At 51.6% G+C, this 20,434-nt stretch overlaps 1 protein-coding gene across 4 annotated transcripts in view; it reads left to right on the top strand.

Moving 5' to 3' along the window:
• Nucleotides 1-20,434, top strand: part of LOC118207489 (disco-interacting protein 2 homolog B-A) — a 66,268-nt gene that overhangs the window by 29,337 nt on the left and 16,497 nt on the right. For 2 of the 4 annotated variants that reach the window (XM_035381124.1, XM_035381122.1), the window contains exons 2-23: nucleotides 4,367-4,438; nucleotides 6,067-6,234; nucleotides 7,343-7,468; nucleotides 7,737-7,937; nucleotides 8,516-8,647; nucleotides 9,659-9,664; nucleotides 10,709-10,828; nucleotides 11,215-11,412; nucleotides 11,517-11,608; nucleotides 12,117-12,227; nucleotides 12,925-13,048; nucleotides 13,304-13,413; nucleotides 13,596-13,698; nucleotides 14,690-14,754; nucleotides 15,112-15,205; nucleotides 15,629-15,748; nucleotides 16,512-16,626; nucleotides 16,865-17,004; nucleotides 17,125-17,261; nucleotides 17,610-17,690; nucleotides 18,002-18,129; nucleotides 19,430-19,544. In XM_035381124.1, coding sequence (XP_035237015.1) covers nucleotides 4,367-4,438; nucleotides 6,067-6,234; nucleotides 7,343-7,468; nucleotides 7,737-7,937; nucleotides 8,516-8,647; nucleotides 9,659-9,664; nucleotides 10,709-10,828; nucleotides 11,215-11,412; nucleotides 11,517-11,608; nucleotides 12,117-12,227; nucleotides 12,925-13,048; nucleotides 13,304-13,413; nucleotides 13,596-13,698; nucleotides 14,690-14,754; nucleotides 15,112-15,205; nucleotides 15,629-15,748; nucleotides 16,512-16,626; nucleotides 16,865-17,004; nucleotides 17,125-17,261; nucleotides 17,610-17,690; nucleotides 18,002-18,129; nucleotides 19,430-19,544 — 2,558 coding nt within the window. The remainder of the gene's footprint in view (nucleotides 1-4,366; nucleotides 4,439-6,066; nucleotides 6,235-7,342; nucleotides 7,469-7,736; nucleotides 7,938-8,515; nucleotides 8,648-9,658; nucleotides 9,665-10,708; nucleotides 10,829-11,214; nucleotides 11,413-11,516; nucleotides 11,609-12,116; nucleotides 12,228-12,924; nucleotides 13,049-13,303; nucleotides 13,414-13,595; nucleotides 13,699-14,689; nucleotides 14,755-15,111; nucleotides 15,206-15,628; nucleotides 15,749-16,511; nucleotides 16,627-16,864; nucleotides 17,005-17,124; nucleotides 17,262-17,609; nucleotides 17,691-18,001; nucleotides 18,130-19,429; nucleotides 19,545-20,434) is intronic. The other 2 variants (XM_035381125.1, XM_035381123.1) reach the window with 1 other exon arrangement.

The following is a 20,434-nucleotide window of genomic DNA, read 5'->3' as shown; positions in this document are numbered from 1 at the left end:
AGTGGGGGTGTTATAACAGCCTGAGGGGGCACGTGGGTGAGGATTAGCATCTATTACACTCTCTCACACGCACCCCACACACACATACCACACGTGCACACCACACACACATACCACACATGCATGCACACCACACACGCAGACATACGCTCATACGCACACATACATATGCACACACACACTCACACACACACATACACACACGCACATTCACATACAAAAGCACGCATGCACACACACACACACCCACACACACACACACACACACACACACACACTCACATTCAGACTCACGCACACTCTCATTCTTTGTGTATGTAGCACTATGGTTTGTTGAGTAGACTTACTATTTGTTTATGTGTGTGTGTTTGTGCGCATGCATGTGGTGTGTAATCTTCATATTAAAAAAAAAATGTTTCTTTGCATAAAAAAGCATAAGGACAGAATGGCTTGCACATATAATTTAATAAATGAAGCCTGTACAAATTTAAAAATGTCTAATGTAGTTTTCTCTTGGTTCATTTTGGTTATATGAAATCTGGAGATGTGTGCCTCTAAATGATTCATAGACCTTTTCAGTAGTTATCTCGGTATTTTTCAGGACAAAGTGTAGCACGAATGCTTTCCTTCTTTTCTTCTGCCAGTGAGCGTGTGCCATTTATTCAGTATAATCTCTTAATTAGCCTTCTGCACCCTGAAATGAATCATTTTGCACACTGCGCTCAGTGCACTGGTCTAGCTCACAGACATTTGACTTTGCCTGAGACCAAATCAAAGTTATTCCATACCTCCGATTTGCCTTCGGGCTATTTTCCACCAGGACACACGCCTGTTTATTTCATCATCCGTATTGTTACGTTTTTAACCAGTTATTGACCCTGGTTTTATAATAACCGGCTGTATTTTTGGGCCCATCTCATTGGTGCTTTCTGTACAGTATGTAGGAGATCACAGATGAGTGCACAGGCCTTCCCCAGTGAGTAAGCGCTACGCGCTCTGATACCAGACCGTGGGGGGCATCAGAATAATGCTGTAGTACAGTACAGTACACTAACAGTGTCCTACAGTACACTAAAGTGTTCTTCAGCAAGTTGCATTAGCAGTGTGCTTGAGCTGGGTCTGTTAATATTGTGCTACAGTGTGTTTACAGTGTGTTAGAGTACGGAGCACTTACGGTGTGCTACAGTGCCGTGTGTTTAAAACGTGCTACATTCCTTTAGCGCCGTACTGTAGTACAATGATGTGAGAGCGTACAGTGAGAGTTCAGTGCTGGCTCTGCAGATCTGAGTTACAGGCAGAAGCTGTGACCTGTCCAGTGCTCCTAAATTCAGTTCTGTCGCCCCGTCCCGCAGTGGCAATGACATCATCTCCTGTTAGTTTTTATTCCTCATTTCGGTTTAGGTTGAGCTACTCTTTTTGGGGGCTTATGTTGTCGTAGGGTTTGTTGAGGCAGTGTTAAACGCAGGTTTCGGGGCGCTCGGGCAGTCGCCGGCGTTGGCGCCTGGCGTGTCCGTCCCGGAGCTGGCGCTACCCCGCGCTGCCCCGCGTGGCCGGCATGCCCGCTGTGGCCGGTGTGCCCGCTGTGGCCGGCGTGCCCGCTGTGGCGCTGTCCCACAGCCAGTCGGCACAAAGCGGCCTCAGTCCTCGGGTGGCAGTGCCAGTCCGCACCCGCCGTCCCAGCACAGACCCTCCTCTGTCTCTCCTTAATGACCCCCCCCCCCTCCCCCTCCCTCCCCGCCCCTCCCATTGTGTCAGTCGTGGGACAGTTCCGGAACAAAGGCGCCCCAGTCCCCCAGTTCCCGAAAACCATCAATCTGTCTGTCCCACATGGTATATCTGTCTGTCAGCCATACATCTCTGTACAGTACAATACTGTCTTCACTGACCTGTGTGCCTGCATGTGTGCGTGCATGTGTGTGTGTTTATGCACGTGTGCTTGTGTGTGTGTGTATGCATGTGTGCTTGTGTGTGGGTCTGTGGTTGTGCATGCGTGTGCAAGTGCATGTGTGTCTGTGGATGTGCATGCGTGTGTTTGTGTGTGGGTCTGTATGTGTGCATGCATGCGTGTGTGCGTATGTGTGTGTGTGGGTCTGTATGTGTGCATGCGTGTGTGCGGGTCTGTATGTGTGCATGCATGTGTGTGTGTGTGTGTGTTGGTCTGTGTGTATGCATGCATGCGTGTGTGCATATGTGTGTGTGTGGGTCTGTATGTGTGCATGCATCTGTGTGTGCGTGTGGGTCTGTGTGTATGCATGCGTGTGTGTGTGTGTGTGCATGTCAGGGTCATGAGTGTAGCAGCATATGTGTTTAAGTGAGTGTATTAATATGCTGGTATGCATATACTGTATGTGAGTGTGTGTATGTGCGTGGGAATTTGTGTGTGAGTGCATTAGCGGAGGGTGTGTGTGTGTGTGTGTGTGTGTTTGTGTGCATTAGCGGAGGGTGTGTGTGTGTGTGTGCTGTGTGTGTGCATTAGCAGAGGGTGTGTGTGTGTGTGTGTGTGTGTGAACGCTGTGAGTGTATTAGCAGAGGGTGTGTGTGCGCTGTGTGTGTGTGTGTGTGTGTGTGTGCATTAACGGAGGGTGTGTGTGTGCGCTATGTGAGTGTGTGCGCTGTGTGTGTGTGTGTGCGCTATGTGAGTGTGTGCGCTGTGTGTGTGTGTGTGCTATGTGTGTGTGTGTGTGTGTGCATTAACGGAGGGTGTGTGTATGCGCTGTGTGAGTGTGTGTGTGCGCGCTGTGTGTGTGTGTGTGTGTGCATTAACGGAGGGTGTGTGTGTGCGCTGTGTGAGTGTGTGCGCTGTGTGTGTGCTGTGTGTGTGTGCGTGCTGTGTGTGTGCATAAACAGAGGGTGTGTGTGTGCTGTGTGTGTGAACGCTGTGTGTGTGTATTAGCAGAGGGTGTGTGTGTGCGCTGTGTGTGTGTGTGTGTGTGTGTGCATTAACGGAGGGTGTGTGTGTGCGCTGTGTGAGTGTGTGTGCTGTGTGTGTGTGTGTGTGCGCTGTGTGTGTGTGTGCACGCTGTGTGTGTGCATAAACAGAGGGTGTGTGTGCGCTCTGTGTGTGTGCGCTGTGTGTGTGTGTGTGTGTGTGCGCGCTGTGTGTGTGCATAAACAGAGGGTGTGTGTGCGCTGTGTGTGTGTGTGTGTGTGTGCGCGCTGTGTGTGTGCATAAACAGAGGGTGTGTGTGCGCTGTGTGTGTGTGTGTGTGTGTGTGCAGGCTGTGTGTGTGCATAAACAGAGGGTGTGTGTGCGCTGTGTGTGTGTGTGTGTGTGTGTGTGTGTGTGCGCGCTGTGTGTGTGCATAAACAGAGGGTGTGTGTGTGCTGTGTGTGTGTGTGTGTGTGCTGTGTGTGTGCATAAACAGAGGGTGTGTGTGTGTGTGTGTGTGTGTGCGCGCGCTGTGTGTGTGCATAAACAGAGGGTGTGTGTGCGCTGTGTGTGTTGGCAGGCAGAGGTATCTGTGCTTCCAGACTGTCAGGCAGACAGAGGCCAGGCCTGGGCTGGTGTCTCAGCGCTGGGGTTCTCTCCACATTGGGAGGGGAACAGCTGAGCTTATGAGTCACAGCGGCACGGCTAGCCTCGCTCTGACCCGCACTGACCTGCACCTCACTGGAGGCTCCTCCCCCTCTCCCCCTCAGCCAATGGCGTGCGAGTCTGGGTGTTTTGTCTGTTGTTTCACAGGGTTTTGGGCTGCCACTTAGCAACCCCAGACCCGCAGAACTATGTAACTCATTTACTCTCTTTTGCGCTCAGTAATTCACTGGCTCGCTTTGTTGCTCTCTTGTTCCCTCCCTCAGTTTCAAATTAAATGGACTTCAAGTTCAGATTAAAACTTGCCGTCAGGCTCGCTCTCTCAGTAAGTTCTTATTAGCAGCTGGCTGAAGGAGTTTTATAAGCGGCTAGCTGAGCAGCTGCAGTCTGTGAACAGACCGTGTTCTTTTGGTCATAAGCAGAGCAGCTGTGTACTGCTTTGGGGGCACTGGGGCCATGCCTGCCAGATTAGCCATAAAATAATGTGTTCTTTCTTACAGAGACATGTTACCAGGGGTGTATATCCTGTTCTTTTGGTTTTGCTTAGCAGTTTAACGAGCTATGATAAAGGTGATTATTAAAATTCCTGAAGCCTCACTCTTCAGGTGTATTTCTGGCTTACTCCTGAAGTTTCAGTGCAGCGGTGTGTGTGTGTGTGTGTGTGTTTGTGTGTGTGTGTGTGGTGCCTGTGTGTGTGTGTATGTGCATATGTGTGTGTGTGTGTGTGTGTGTGTGTGTGTGTGTGTGTGTGGTGCCTGTGTGTGTGTATGTACGTGTGTGTGTGTGTATATGCATGTGATTAACTGGCTTCTCTGTGTTTGTTTTCTCTCTCAGGTGACATCACACAAAAGGGCTATGAGAAGAAAAGAGCTAAATTGCTGGCCCCCTACGTCTCAGCAACACCAAGTAAGACGTCCTCCTCCTTTCCCTCTCTCTGTCTCTCTTTACCTCTCAGTCTCTCTTTCTCTCTTCCCCTCTCTCTCTCTTTCCCTCTCAGTCTCTCTCTCTTAAATAATGCTCTGCACCCAGTTCCCTGTGTTATGGCTCAGCAGTGAGTCTCTCTCCTGTGCAGGGCTGGCTGCAGGGAGGGCATAGTTTGATGATGTCAAACATTGGGCTGCCATAGGTAGTCTACCTCTCCATCACTGAGGAAATCAGAGTTCATGTAAACCACTGTGTGCATTGGGATGCCTTGACCCACGTTTATTGAGGACCCCCCCCCACCCCCTTTAAGTTTTGTGGTTGGTTGCTGCTCTCTAGTGGCGGTAGAGTGAATTGCACCCAAAAGTTACCTGTTTATGTGGCATGAGCGTTATGTGCAGTTATGATGAAGTGGAATATCTCCCTAATAGAGTGTCTCCCCTTAGACTCATGGATTTAAGCCCAGGATCAAATGCATTAGCTGCTGTTCCACGTTAGGAAATCCAACACATACTTGGCCAGGAATGCATAGCGCTCCCTTTATTGATTGTGTTCCTGTGTGGTGTCTTCATCAGTAAAAACAGTCGTAAGTGGAGCTGGAGGAGGAAGCAGAACTGTGACCTCACACTTCTGGCTCCAGTTTTGGCTGCTGTCACTGCAATAGTGTGAACTGTGTCCTCTAAAAACCAACACTTTCACATTCACACACACGCACACACACACACACACACACATACACTCAATCACACACACACACACACACATGCACAGACACACACTCATGCATGCATGCACAACTAATTTCAACTAACTTCTCACACACTCCCAAAATGCTTCTCACACACAAATACAAACATGCACAGAAACACACACACACAAACCGAGTTTCACTCATCGTAGTTCCTTTAATTGCACGCATTTTGAACAATCCAGCGTTCCTCTCCCACAGTCAGTGGTCTTATGGTGAGTCATGTGGTCTGTGGCCGTGTGACCCCCCCCCCCCCCCCCATGCGATCAGAAAGAGGAACCTGGGAAACTCCGCCAGGCTGGGTCTGCAGTCCTGCAGCGTCAGACGGGCGTGTTCGTCCTGCACCATCGCAACGCGTGGTCTGCGTGCTCACAGTGCCCCTTCACCTCGAGCCTACAGCGCAGTGTGGGCCTTTAGGCCTTACCCTGTCTGTGTACAGGGCAGCAGTGCACTGCAGCACTGCTGCTCTCACTGGTAACCCAAGGGCACAGCCTATAGCGCAGTGTGGGCCTTTAGGCCTTACCCTGTCTGTGTACAGGGCAGCAGTGCACTGCAGGTCTCACTGTTAACCCAAGGGCACAGCCTATAGCGCAGTGTGGGCCTTTAGGCCTTACCCTGTCTGTGTACAGGGCAGCAGTGCACTGCTGCTCTCACTGTTAACCCAAGGGCACAGCCTACAGCGCAGTGTGGGCCTTTAGAGGCCCTACCCTGTCTGTGTACAGGGCAGCAGTGCACTGCTGCTCTCACTGTTAACCCAAGGGCACAGAACAGCAGCATCAGCATTCTACCCGCGGTAGGCCGGTCCCCAAACGGTGTGTTATTCCGCTGACCCCTGCTCTCTGCTCCCCCCCCTCCCCCCCACCAGGTGCAGAACCGTCCCCCGAGACCGAGCAGCCGACCCCGGGTCCCAGCTCCGCCCCCGACCCTGCCCCTTCCTCCTCCGCTTCCTCCTCCACCTCGGCCTCCACGTCGGCGGCCCGCCGGCACCGCGCCCGCCGCAGCGGGGGAGCCCGGGACGACCGCTACCGCTCGGGTGAGTCGGCCAGGGGGCCAGGCGTTCTACTTCCTGTGCTACCAGCGCAGCTCTTAGTGCTAACCGGTAGTTTGCGAGTGTGGTTTTTCTAATGGAACACTGAACCAGAACAGCGAACTACATTACATTACATTCAAGCAGACAACCGTATAAAACTTAATTTATCATTTTAACATGAAAGGGTTATGTAAGGGTGATATCCATTTCCGCAAATCAGCTGTGTGCATGTCTACATGAAGTGATGAACGAATGAGGCGCACGTGATTTTCTTCTGTTGAAGATGTATCACCAGTGTGCAGTTATTTTACATAGTGACTTGTTTTTAAGCTATGGATAACTTATTTTGGTTGCCCTTGTAATCTTACAAAAAGAAAGAGATTTTCGTCCCTATTTTACCCTTGGATGCAGACATCTGAAAATGATGCCTCAGTAAAAGGCGGCCATTTTGGATGATTATTGATCGTCTGTTTCTTAATAACTAATTGATATCTGGAGCTCTAGCTTCAGTTTTTAGTCTTTACAGATAGGTAAGGGATGTATATATTGAAAATGAAGGCATTCTGAGGAACAGGCCCGACAGCCTGGTCCATTTCCTGTGGAATGGCTGTTCTAGATCAGCTCAGCGTGTGTGTTTCTGACTGTTCTAGATCAGCTCAGCGTGTGTGTTTCTGACTGTTCTAGATCAGCTCAGCGTGTGTGTTTCTGACTGTTCTAGATCAGCTCAGCGTGTGTGTTTCTGACTGTTCTAGATCAGCTCAGCGTGTGTGTTTCTGACTGTTCTAGATCAGCTCAGCGTGTGTGTTTCTGACTGTTCTAGATCAGCTCAGCGTGTGTGTTTCGGGCCTCATAGCAACGCAGTGCTGATTTGATGGGCAGCTTCAGCACCAACTGCCTGAGTAAGCTTGATTTGAGGGGCTGTTTTTTTGTCTGTATTACGGGTGGTTAACAGCCTGTATCTCCCCCTCTACCTCCTCCCTCTCTGTCTCACTCTCTCGCTCTCTCTCTCTCTCTCTATGTCTCTCTACTCCCTCTCCCTCTCTCTCTCTCCCTCTCTCTGTCTCTCTTTCTCTCTCTCTCTCTCTCTATGTCTCTCTACTCCCTCTCTCAGATATCCACACGGAGGCGGTACAAGCCGCTCTGGCGCAGCACAGGGAGCAGAAGATGGCGCTGCCCATGCCCACCAAACGCCGCTCCGCCTTCGCCCAGTCTCCCGCCGACAACTGCACCCCGCCCGGTAACCCCCGCGCCCCGCGCCCCTACCCCAGTCCCTGTGTGTGTGTGTGTGTGTGTGTGTGTGTCTGCGTTAGCAAGATAAACTGGAAAATCCTTCTAATATTACCTGTCTTTGTGTCTGTACTTCTGCCTCAGTGTAGAATATGGTCTAATGAGTATTCTCTCTTTCTTCCTCTCTTTCTCTTCCTCTCTCTCTCACTCCCTCTTCCTCTATCCCTCTCTCCCTCTCTCTCCCTCCCTATCCCCCCCCCCCCCCCGGCCCCTCTCAGACTCCTCCTCGGGGTCGGATGATGAGAGCTCTCTGAGCAGGCGGGCGGGGCAGGCTCAGGGGCTGCAGAGCCCGGACTCCTGGATAAACCGCTCCCTGCAGGGCTCCTCCACCTCCTCCTCCGCCTCCTCCACCCTGTCGCACAGCGAGGGCAAACCCCAGCCTGCCGCGCTCGCCGACGTGCTGGCACACACCCGCATAGGTACAGCATACCTGCACAGATACAACTGTACAGCTATGCCTAAACACCTACAGCTACACATTACATACCTGTACAGCTACACCTGTACACCTGTACTGCTACACCTACAGCTACACATTACATACCTGCACAGCTACACCTGCACACCTGTACTGCTACACCTACAGCTACACATTACATACCTGCACAGCTACACCTGCACACCTGTACTGCTACACCTACAGCTACACATTACATACCTGCACAGCTACACCTGCACACCTGTACTGCTACACCTACAGCTACACATTACATACCTGCACAGCTACACCTGCACACCTGTACTGCTACACCTACAGCTACACATTACATACCTGCACAGCTACACCTGTACAGCTACGCCTACGCATCTACAGCTACACCTACATACCGGTACAGCTACACGTACACAACTTCAGCTACACTTTACACTCCTGTACATCTACAGTTACGCTTTACACACCTGTACAGCCACACCTACATACACCTACACCTACTGTACACTAAACCTGGGTCTGATTCTGAGTGTAAATGTGTGCGCTTCTGCCCCCCCCCCCCAGAGAACAGCAGCGCTGCCCCTGATGTGACCTCGGCCGCGCCCCAGGACCGGGGGTCCCATGCGGAAATGCCCCCGCCCGTGCGGGGCATGAGCCGCGGCCAGAGCCGCTCCAGCATGATGGACACGGCAGACGGTACTGACCCCTGACCCCTGACACGCACCACCGTCACACGTTATTTATTTTCTTAATTTCTCTGTTGTTATTGGCTTGTTTGCTGAGCAAAAATGACCAAATTGAAGCAGTTTCAGTTTTAAATAAATTAAAACCAAGTGAGACTCACACACTAGAAATAGTGCTCCAAAAAAGGCTTTAGTACAGAATTAAAGTTTCAGCTAGCACGTTCATCAGAACAATATGATTCTTATTCAAAATAACACTTTATTTTGGAGCACAACACCAAATGTGCCAGTCTCGCTTTGCTCTACTTTCAACGCTCTTCTGCCTCTGCACTTTAGCTATTGTGCTGGTGCTATTCGTGCATTTCTTCGGACATTACAGTGGTTTTTAATAAAGTGAAATGGGTAAGGCTAAAGCTATAAGCTATGTGTGCTGCACTGTGTAAAATCCTGCTGCTTGTATTGGCCGTGCCGCCATTTTGCTTCCTCTCTGGTCCTGGCTGTGGTTCATTAATAGCCTCATTGGATTTGGCCTTGAGCATTGGCTTGATTGAAGGCTCCTGTATGCGTGCGTCCGTGTGTTATAATTTATTTTTTTGGCAAAAGGAGATTTCCCTATTTAAGCAAGTGTATAATATTTTTTCAGTCGCACTTTAAACAGGGCTTTAAATAATCGTCCGGTGTGGACACGTGACACCCAGACGTACGATGGCGAAGACATTTCATTGGCCGCTGGGCTTGTACTTAGCTGTTAACTGTGTGTGGGAGTATTTTTGTGAGTGTGTGTGTTTGAGAGACTGCATGTATATAATCGTGTGAGAGAGTGTGTAATATTGTGAGACTGTGTCTGTGCGCATGCGTGTGTGTGTGCGCGCTCGCCTTCTCTGTGCATATGTGTGTATCTCGCTCTAATCCGTACTAAAATGACAGATTTGATGTACTGTGTGTAAAATTTTCTCTAACAGGAAACTTTTTCTCCCCCTGGTCTCTCTCACCCCTCTGTCACTTTCATTACTACTGGCTATAGGAAAAGGTAAAACATAACTGGAAAAGTGGACCCAGGGAAGTCCCTGTGTGCATTTGTGTGCGTGTGTGTAAGTCAGTGACTGTGAGAGAGAGAGTGTGTGTGTGTGCGAGTGCGAGAGAGAGTGTATGCGTGAGCGTGTGAGAGTGTGTGTGTGCTTCCATATGTATGTGTGCTTCAGTGTATGTTTGTGTTCGCGCACGGGCTCTTCAGTGTGTGTGTGTGTGCTTCTGTGTGCATGTGTGTGTGTGTGTGTGCGCGTGTGTGTGTTTGTGTGTGTGCGCGCGTGTGTGCGTGCGTGTGTGTGTGTGTGCGTGCATATGTGTGTGTGTATGTGTGTGTGTGTCTGTGTATGTGTGTGTGTGTGTTTGTGTGTGTGTGCGTGTGTGTGTGTGTGTGTGTCTGTGTGTGTCTGTGTGTGTGTCTGTGCGTGTGTGTGTGTGTGTCTGTGTGTGTCTGTGTGTGTCTGTGTGTGTGCGTGTGTGTGTGTGCGTGCGTGTATGAGTGTGTGTGTGTGTGTGTGCATGCATTCGTGTGTTCGTGTGCGTGTGTGCGCGTGTGTGTGTGCGTGTGCATGAGTGTGTATCTGTGTGTGAGTGTGTGTGTGTGTGCCTGTGTGTGAGTGTGTGTGTGCGTGTATGTATGTGAGTGTGTGCCTGTGTGTGAGTGTGTGCGAGTGTGTGTGTGTGCCTGTGTGTGCGCCTGTGTGTGAGTGTGTGTGCGCGTGTGTGTGTGTGTGTGTGTGTGCCTGTGTGTGAGTGTGTGTGTGTGTGTGTGTGTGTGTGTGTGTGTGTGCCTGTGTGTGAGTGTGTGTGTGTGTGTGTGTGTGTGTATACGCGCGCTTTAGGTGTCTGTGTAAACTTTTCCCTGAGTGATCCTGTCCTTGGAGGTCCTGCCTCTCTCTCTGTGCTCCTTCCGCTTCTCCGCTCATTCCTGCGTTTCGTCGCCCTCGTCTCGTGAGCTCCTGTCACGTGGGGCGAGAGCACCTGTGTGACTGCTTTTCTGCCCGCCCCGCCCCGCCCCCTGCCCCGCCCCCCGCCCCGCCCCTCTCAGGCGTTCCGGTCAGCAGCAGAGTCTCCACTAAGATCCAGCAGCTGCTGAACACGCTGAAGAGGCCCAAGAGGCCGCCGCTCAGCGAGTTCTTCATGGACGACACCGAGGAGATCGTAGAGGGTGAGAGACAGGGTGACGAGTGGGCGGAGCTACCATTTACTGTCAGTCACTGCCTGGCCTGAAATAAGGAGCCATTCCCCTCCCCCGCAAGGCTGTGATTGGATTAAAGAGATAGTTCAAAGGCTTTATGGCCTCAGTATGGTTTTGTTTTGCGTTTTACTATTAAGTGTGGTGCGAAGTAGAGAGGAGCTCGTTTAACTTAGAGGATATCGGAATAAATGAACAAACAAGTCTTCTGCTGTCTTACACTCTTCTGGTCCTCCATCTGCTTCTTAATTTGTACTCTGCCTCCCCATATTCTGCTTCTTTCCTGTCCTCCCTCTCTCCCTCCATTGTTCCCTTTTCTGTCTCTGTCACTTCTCTCTCTCCCTTCCTCTCTCCCGCAGTGCCCCAGCCTGACCCCAACACCCCGAAACCAGAGGGGCGGCAGATCATCCCGGTGAAGGGGGAGCCGCTGGGCGTGGTCAGTAACTGGCCCCCCGCCCTGCAGGCAGCGCTGGCCCGCTGGGGGGCCACGCAGGCCAAGAGCCCCGCCCTCACGGCCCTGGACATCACGGGCAAGCCCCTCTACACCCTGACCTACGGTGAGCACGAGAGGCCAAAAACATCAGTTATTACGACAGGAGGACCCTCAGCCAGTCAGCCTGGAGTCTGTTACTCAACTTGCCCGTCCCGCTGTCTCCCGCAGGCAAGCTGTGGAGCCGCAGTCTCAAACTGGCCTTCACCCTCCTCAACAAGCTGGGAACCAAGAACGAGCCCGTCCTGAAGCCTGGGGATCGGGTCAGACTGCCAGTCATTTCATTTTATTTTATTTTACATGGTACAGGTCAACATGAAACTGCCTGCGAAACCCACTTAATGTACACAATTTCACTTCAATATAATGTACTGCGTGCAATATGATGTACGTTTTTCAAACCCCCCCCCCCCCGCCCCCCCCACTTTGGCTTGTCTTTGTCCTGACTGTCACACAGGGAGTGACTGATTAACCAAGTCACATTCCTTGTATGCATGAAAACATACTTGGCCAGTGCTCTCCAATTCGATTCGTATTCTTATTCTGAAAATCTCTACTGTATGAGAGTTTTTCTATCAATTAATTGATTTTCAGTTAATTTGCTTAATTGAACTCAAATGGATTTGACCCCAACTCTGCTTGACAGATTAATATTAGTGAAATCTTAGCCCAAGGATGATCGATGATCATGGTTGCATGACTGATCGTTGATTGGTTGACTGGTGTTCTGACTCTCTCCCCTCGGGCACCGTGTGCATTCGTGGCCCATAGGTGGCGCTGGTGTACCCCAACAGTGACCCCGGGATGTTCTGGGTGGCGTTCTACGGCTGCCTGCTGGCCGAGGTCATCCCCGTGCCCATAGAGGTGCCGCTGTCCCGCAAGGTAGGGGGGTTTCCATGGTAACGGGTACATGGGGCAGGATGGGCGGGGGCAGGTGGTGTTGCTTTATAGGTTCTTACTGGATTCCTGTGTTGAGCACTGATGTACAGGTTTACTGTCTTCCCAATACAGGTTTATTCAGTCAGCCAAGAAACCGGCCAATACTATATGCTTTCTTAGAGGAAATTATAGGGATGGGGGTGGGGGTAAAAATGTAGAATGCTTGAACAGAGGACACAAAATTGCTTGAATTATGTAGCAAAGGAAATTTGTAGAGAATAATTTCACTCCACAGGTGGTAGAAACAAATCTTGGTAGATGGCAATGAAAGCAAAAACAAAAGATGGGGGAAAGAAATAAACAAGCAGCAAATCATTCAGCAGCTGCAGTGCTCCAAGCTACGTCTTCACAGTGGAAATCTTTGCTGCCAAAAGCTCTCCAGTGTTGGAGTATGGGATGCAGATGACCGGTCAGCAGGGAATATGAATATTTATGCAGTAGCTTTGGCTTTGTGTGTGCGGACTCTGTTGAGTCTTGAAGGCTGTGCTCAGCAGCCGTTAGTGGTGAAACTGTTGGCCTGTTTGATTGGGTGAGCCTGTGCGCTCAGTAGGGTGTGCTGAGTGCAGGAACTGAATCTCTGCGATGCCGATCATGTCATGAGTTTTTGTCACTGACACGCGGCGTCCTCCTGTCTACCCAGGACGCAGGAAGTCAGCAGATCGGCTTCCTGCTGGGGAGCTGTGGGGTGAGCATAGCCCTGACCAGCGAAGTGTGTCTGAAGGGACTGCCCAAGACTCCCAATGGAGAAATACTGCAGTTCAAAGGTCAGTGGCAGCCATTATGGGTCTCCCTTTTCTGTTCTTACAACTGTGGCTGTCTGTCGCTCGTGTCACTGGGCCTGCCATTATGGCTCTTGCTTAGTTCCTACTGCTGCTGCTGCTAACACCCACTTAATTTTAAAATGTTTTGTTCAGTTATGTAAGGGTTTATTTACAGATGTAGTGCTGGATAATACTCTTGGTAGAGTATGACAGCAGTGCACACAGCTGCCCAGTTGACTTACGTTATTTTTCTCACAGGCTGGCCGCGGCTGAAGTGGGTGGTGACTGACTCCAAGTATCTGACCAAACCGTCCAAAGACTGGCAGCCTCATATTCCCACTGCCAACACTGACCCCGCCTACATCGAAGTGAGAAACCTGCCACATACAGTACTATGTGTGTGTGTGTTTGTGCATGTGTGTGTGTGTGTGTGTGTGTGTGTGTGTGGGTGTGTGTGTGTGTGTATGCGTGTGTGTGTGTGTGGGTGTGTGTATGCGTGTGTGTGTGTGAGTGTTAATGCAGACTCTGACAGTGGGTTGGTCTCTCTCAGTACAAGGCCAGTAAGGAGGGCACAGTGATGGGTGTGGCTGTGTCCAAGGTGGCCATGCTGACTCACTGCCAGGCTCTGACCCAGGCCTGTAACTACTGTGAGGGTAAGATTACTCTGCTATTACATCACCGTTATACACTACTGCATCATGCTTACACACGTCTCCATTGAAAAGACAGTAAAACAGAGGGGCAACTTTTCAGTTCACTGCTTGTAGCTGGCCAGATTTGCACCTGACCAGCTCCTCCCACTTTTCAGTGGCAGATTACTTTTCTCCGTCTTGTTCAAAGAAACTACTGAAATTTAACTTGACTCAAAAAAGGAAAATCGCTCTTGGTGTTAGCTCCCAGTCTCAGCCCCAAACTGTGGAGAGCAGCACACCTTTAAGCACCTGGGCTGATTAGCTAACGCAGCCCAGGTGCGTGTGCCCTCTCCACCAGGGGCGAGGGAGTGGAGAATGGAGTGGGAGATGGAGAGAGAGACAGAGGGGGATGGAGAGGGAGAGAGAAGGATGCAGATGGAGCAGAGGAGGTAGATGTAGATGGAGAGGGGGATGGAGAGAGAGACGGAGAGCGGGATGCAGAGGGAGAGGGGGATGGAGAGTGAAAGGGGGCAGAGGAAGTAGGTTGAGGGTTGGGAATGTATTCAAAGCCCAATTAATCAGGGAATGGTGAATTATTCAGCGCTTGTTTCTTGTCTTGTGGAAAGCTCTGGAACTGTGCGTTTGTTGAATAATAGATAATGCAAGCCTTTATCTGTATTCCACGACATTCATAGCATCTTAAGTATAATAAAAATAGTTTTTATATCTTTTTGGCTAGGGAAGTATACTTATTAGTCGATACTGGTTTATAGCTGTGGAAACTGCACACGTGGGCTTACGTGATTGTTCTCGCTATGAGGAATATGCTAACACAGCTCTCACAATGGCAGCTGAAATCAAGTTGCATTCGGTATATTTTTACATTCTTTTTTAAATGTATGTTTGGTGTCCATTCGTGTTTGATATCTGATATGGGTTTGATCCATGTTTGTGTTTGATATATGTTTGTGTTTCCGATCTGTTCTTGATATCCATTTGCATTTTTTCCCAGGGGAAACGTTGGTGAACGTGTTGGACTGTAAGAAGGACATGGGTCTGTGGCATGGCGTTCTCACAGTAAGACCAGCTGACTGCTGTGACCTCTGCTCTTTGCTGATTGGTTCTGACCTTCATGCTATAATACTGAGGCCTATACCTGCACCTTATATTTAAATATGCTGATCCAAATCTAAAGGGATATAGTGAGGTTAATTCCAGTGAAATGGACTCTAGGTGGAGATCCTTCTGGGCGATCAGAGATGGAGCTGTGCTGTGTTGTAGGGTTAGATAATCAGATCAGGAAGCCTGTGTTTGTCAGAAGGTGTAAATCAGGCAGAGGAACCGGTATAAATCCTCCAGCGTTCTGCTGTTGCCATGGGAGACCGCGCGGACGTGGGTGACGAGCGCGTGTTGTGCGTCTGTGTGCCGTTGCAGAGCGTGATGAACCGGATCCACACCATCAGCGTCCCCTACGCAGTCATGAAGGCCTGCCCCCTCTCCTGGGTGCAGAGAGTCCACATCCACAAGGGTATACACACACACGCACACACACACGCACATACACACACACACACACGCACGCACGCACGCACATACACATACACACACACACACACGCACACACACACACACACGCACGCACACGCACACGCACACACACACACGCACACACACACACGCACGCACACGCACGCGCACACACACACACACACACACACACACACACACGCAAATACAAATACGCACACTCACACATACAGACACAAACCAGTACCAGCGCAAACTTACCAGTGCAGAAGTTACAGCAGCACGGTCTGAACAGATATCAGAAATATGAACAGATCTGTAAGTGTGAGTGTATCTGAAAGATGCTCAGCCATGCTGTGTGAGTGCAGAACGGGCACTGTGTGAGATGAGCAGGTGCATGATGGGTACTTTTGGTGCCCTGCAGCGCGGGTGGCGCTGGTGAAGTGCCGGGACCTGCACTGGGCCATGATGGCCCACAGGGAGCAGAGGGACATCAGCCTGGCCTCCCTGAGAATGCTCATCGTAGCCGACGGAGCCAACCCCTGTGAGTCACGCTGGGGTCGCCATGGGGCGGGGTCACACTGGGAGGGGTCACACTGGGGTCGCCATGGGGCGGGGTCACACCGGGGTCACCATGGGGCGGGGTCACACCGGGGTCGTGATGGGGTGGCATTATGCTAAGGTCGCACTGGGGTGGGGTCACAATAGGGCGGGGTCACACTGGGATCGTGCCTGGGTCATGCTGGGGTGGGGTCACGCCGGGGTCGCACTGGGGTCATTGCAGGGTCACACTGGGGCGGGATCACACTGGGATCATTTCGGGGTCATGCTGGGGCGGGATCACACTGGGATCATTTCGGGGTCACACTGGGGCGGGATCACACTGGGATCATTTCGGGGTCACACTGGGGCGGGGTCACACTGGGATCATTTCGGGGTCATGCTGGGGCGGGATCACACTGGGATCATTTCGGGGTCATGCTGGGGCGGGGGCATGTTGCAGACAGAGGGAACTGGAAGTTCTAGAAACCGTGAAGCCTGAAGCTTAAAGCTGACTAAGTTGCAGTTCCTGTCAGTGAGAGGTTTTAGCTGCAGCTTCAGAACCGTGTGTCATTCATGCTGCTGTTTTGATACCATGTGGGAGAATGTCATTATGTTTATTCTGATATAAGCCATGTCGCGATATGCTCTGTATCGTGACATGAGTACAGGTGTATTTGTCTGCCTCATGGTCTGGTGCTCAGTGGGTGGGGCTCCTCAGACTTTGTCACTAGAGGGTGCTGATTTGTTTTGTGGGCGTGTCTCAGGGTCGGTGTCGTCATGTGACGCCTTCCTCAACGTGTTCCAAAGCCACGGCCTGAAGCCTGAGGTCATCTGCCCCTGTGCCACCTCTCCTGAAGCCATGACCGTCGCCATCCGCAGGTACAGTTCCCCAAAACACTACCCTGCAGATACCCGAAAATTTCGTCCTCAGGTACCCCACACCTCTCAGCTGCTGTATTTTTGGCTTTGACTGCAGGATGGAACAGAATATATAAATGGGGTTGTTCCTAATGCACATCAATAGCCTGTATGCCCCACCCATTTCCCTCCATCTGTGTGTCACTGTGCCGGCTCAGGGCAGATTTAAACATGGTCTGACTCTGCTTCCCTTCGTCAGGCCGGGGGTCCCTGGGGCGCCCCTCCCCGCCCGCGCCATCCTGTCCATGTGGGGCCTGAGCTACGGCGTGATCCGCGTCAACACCGAGGACAAGAACTCCGCCCTCACGGTGCAAGACGTGGGCCACGTCATGCCTGGAGGTGAGAGATGCAGGGAGGAGGGTGCATTACAGCTTTGATGGGTATTACAGTGTCTGCTACAGCTCTGACATCATTTCCGTGTCTGCTACGGCTCTGACATCATGACGTTCTCTGTTACAGCTCTGATGTGCATTGTGAAGCCAGACGGGCCGCCCCAGCTGTGTAAGACGGATGAGATCGGGGAGATTGTTGTGAACTCCCGCGCTGGAGGCACCATGTACTACGGCCTGCCCGGGGTCACCAAGAACATGTTTGAGGTTAGTGATGAGCACCGGCCTTTCTGTGTTATGTGGAACTCTCCCGCGTGCATTCACTGAAATGCTATAACTGCTTTTTCAAAGTGCTCCATATTAACCACTTTTCCGCTAATGTCTCTCACCCAGCCATAGCGTTATCTTCAGTAATATTGCATTACACTTGCTGGGCTGGAAAACCGCAGAGTTTACATTTCTCCCGTTTAGTCTCTGTAGTTAGCAGTGTGCTGTGCTATGCTGTGCTGTGCTGTGCTATGCTGTGCTGTGCTGTGCTGTGCTGTGCTGTGCCGAGCCGTTCCGTGTCCTCTCTGGCTCTGGTCCGTTTTCTCCAGTCTGCTCTTTGGCCTGCAGGTGATCCCTGTGAACGCCAGTGGCGCCCCCATCGGGGAGATCCCCTTCATACGCTCCGGACTGCTGGGGTTCGTAGGACCGGTAAGAGAGACGGAGGGGGGAGAAGAGAGTGAGAAAGCGAGGGAGGATAGGAGAGAAACCTGCCAGAACTTTACCTGACTTAGCCAATGCCTTCTGTGTGAGCTAGACATAGCTATGGATAGCTGATACTTTGTGAGAATTGTACCTTGCCTGACCTGGGTTTGATACGCACTTTGGATAAAAGCGTCTGCCAAATAGAATGTAAAGTATTGTAATGTAATATTAATTGGGGGCAGGAAAGGGAGACAGGCCTGAATGGGAGGTAGTCTGTAGGATGAGTGTAACCCCGTGCCCCCCCCTCCCCCCCCCAGGGCAGCCTGGTGTTCGTGGTGGGGAAGATCGAGGGGCTGCTGATGGTGAGCGGCCGGCGGCACAACGCAGACGACCTGGTTGCCACGGCGCTGGCGGTGGAGCCTGTCAAAACCGTGTACCGCGGGAGGTGAGTGGGCCTCAGCCGAAACGCAGGGAAACCCTGGGGCTCTGCCATGTATCAGCAGCCAGGACAGTCCCTAGAGGACAAGACTGAGCTCGTTATACCTTTATATGCTCTGAATGAGAGTATATTAGAAAACTAAATTATTAAGCACTGAGCCTGCATGTTAATAAAAGTACTAGAAAGGATGTGTTCGTGAGCAACAGGAAAACATAATAGAAGACTGAAGAAGTGTCTTTAATGTGCGTCTACTGCCACCCTGTGGTCATTAGTGAGCCCTGCTGGCCTTCAGTGGCTCTGAGCATGTGCAGTCTGGAATGGCATTTAGGACACGGTGGGCCTCATTCACAGAACTTTTCTTAAATTATCCTTACTTTTGTTCTTAAAAATGTTCCTATGAAAAACCACTATGAGATTCATGACGCATGTTCAGACACACTGTGCTGTGATTGGCAGGGTGGCTGTGTTCACACTGTGCTATGGTTGGCAGGGTGGCTGTGTTCACACTGTGCTGTGATTGGCATGGTGGCTGTGTTCACACTGTGCTGTGGTTGGCAGGGTGGCTGTGTTCACACTGTGCTGTGATTGGCAGGGTGGCTGTGTTCACACTGTGCTGTGGTTGGCAGGGTGGCTGTGTTCACACTGTGCTGTGGTTGGCAGGGTGGCTGTGTTCACACTGTGCTGTGGTTGGCAGGGTGGCTGTGTTCAAACTGTGCTGTGATTGGCAGGGTGGCTGTGTTCACACTGTGCTGTGGTTGGCAGGGTGGCTGTGTTCACACTGTGCTGTAATTGGCAGGGTGGCTGTGTTCACACTGTGCTGTGATTGGCAGGGTGGCTGTGTTCACACTGTGCTGTGATTGGCAGGGTGGCTGTGTTCACATTGTGCTGTGGTTGGCAGGGTGGCTGTGTTCACACTGTGCTGTAATTGGCAGGGTGGCTGTGTTCACACTGTGCTGTGATTGGCAGGGTGGCTGTGTTCACACTGTGCTGTGATTGGCAGGGTGGCTGTGTTCACACTGTGCTGTGATTGGCAGGGTGGCTGTGTTCACACTGTGCTGTGGTTGGCAGGGTGGCTGTGTTCACACTGTGCTGTGGTTGGCAGGGTGGCTGTGTTCACACTGTGCTGTGATTGGCAGGGTGGCTGTGTTCACACTGTGCTGTGGTTGGCAGGGTGGCTGTGTTCACACTGTGCTGTGGTTGGCAGGGTGGCTGTGTTCACACTGTGCTGTGGTTGGCAGGGTGGCTGTGTTCACACTGTGCTGTGATTGGCAGGGTGGCTGTGTTCACACTGTGCTGTGATTGGCAGGGTGGCTGTGTTCTCGGTGACGGTGTTCTATGATGAGAGGATTGTGATCGTGGCGGAGCAGCGGCCAGAGGCCAGCGAGGAGGACAGCTTCCAGTGGATGAGCCGAGTGCTGCAGGTAGACCCGCCCCCTGCCCTTCTGTCTGTCTGTCCTTCACCCCTGCCTGTCTGTCTGTCCTTCACCCCTGTCTGTCTGTCTGTCCTTCACCCCTGTCTGTCTGTCTGTCCTCTGCCCTTCTGTCTGTCTGTCCTTCACCCCTGTCTGTCTGTATGTATGTCCTCTGCCCTTCTGTCTGTCTGTCCTTCACCCCTGTCTGTCTGTATGTCCTCTGCCCTTCTGTCTGTCTGTCCTTCACCCCTGTCCTGTCTGTCTGTGCTTCACCCCTGTCTGTCTGTCTGTCTGTGCTTCACCCCTGCCTGTCTGTCTGTGCTTCACCCCTGTCTGTCTGTCTGTCTGTCTGTCCTTCACCCCTGTCTGTCTGTCTGTCTGTCTGTCCTTCACCCCTGTCTGTCTGTCTGTCTGTATGTCCTCTGCCCTTCTGTCTGTCTGTCCTTCACCCCTGTCTGTCTGTCTGTCTGTCTGTGCTTCACCCCTGTCTGTCTGTCTGCCTGTATGTCCTCTGCCCTTCTGTCTGTCTGTCCTTCACCCCTGTCTGTCTGTCTGTCTGTCTGTGCTTCACCCCTGTCTGTCTGTCTGCCTGTATGTCCTCTGCCCTTCTGTCTGTCTGTCCTTCACCCCTGTCTGTCTGTCTGTCTGTCTGTGCTTCACCCCTGTCTGTCTGTCTGCCTGTATGTCCTCTGCCCTTCTGTCTGTCTGTCCTTCACCCCTGTCTGTCTGTCTGTCTGTCTGTGCTTCACCCCTGTCTGTCTGTCTGTCTGTATGTCCTCTGCCCTTCTGTCTGTCTGTCCTTCACCCCTGTCTGCCTGTCTGCCTGTATATCTTCTGCCCTTCTGTCTGTCTGTCCTTCACCCCTGTCTGTCTGTCTGCCTGTATGTCCTCTGCCCTTC

This window comes from Anguilla anguilla, chromosome 11 (assembly GCF_013347855.1).
Source record: "Anguilla anguilla isolate fAngAng1 chromosome 11, fAngAng1.pri, whole genome shotgun sequence".
Classification (NCBI taxonomy): domain Eukaryota; kingdom Metazoa; phylum Chordata; class Actinopteri; order Anguilliformes; family Anguillidae; genus Anguilla; species Anguilla anguilla.
This window is presented reverse-complemented; position numbering and strand designations above follow the sequence as displayed.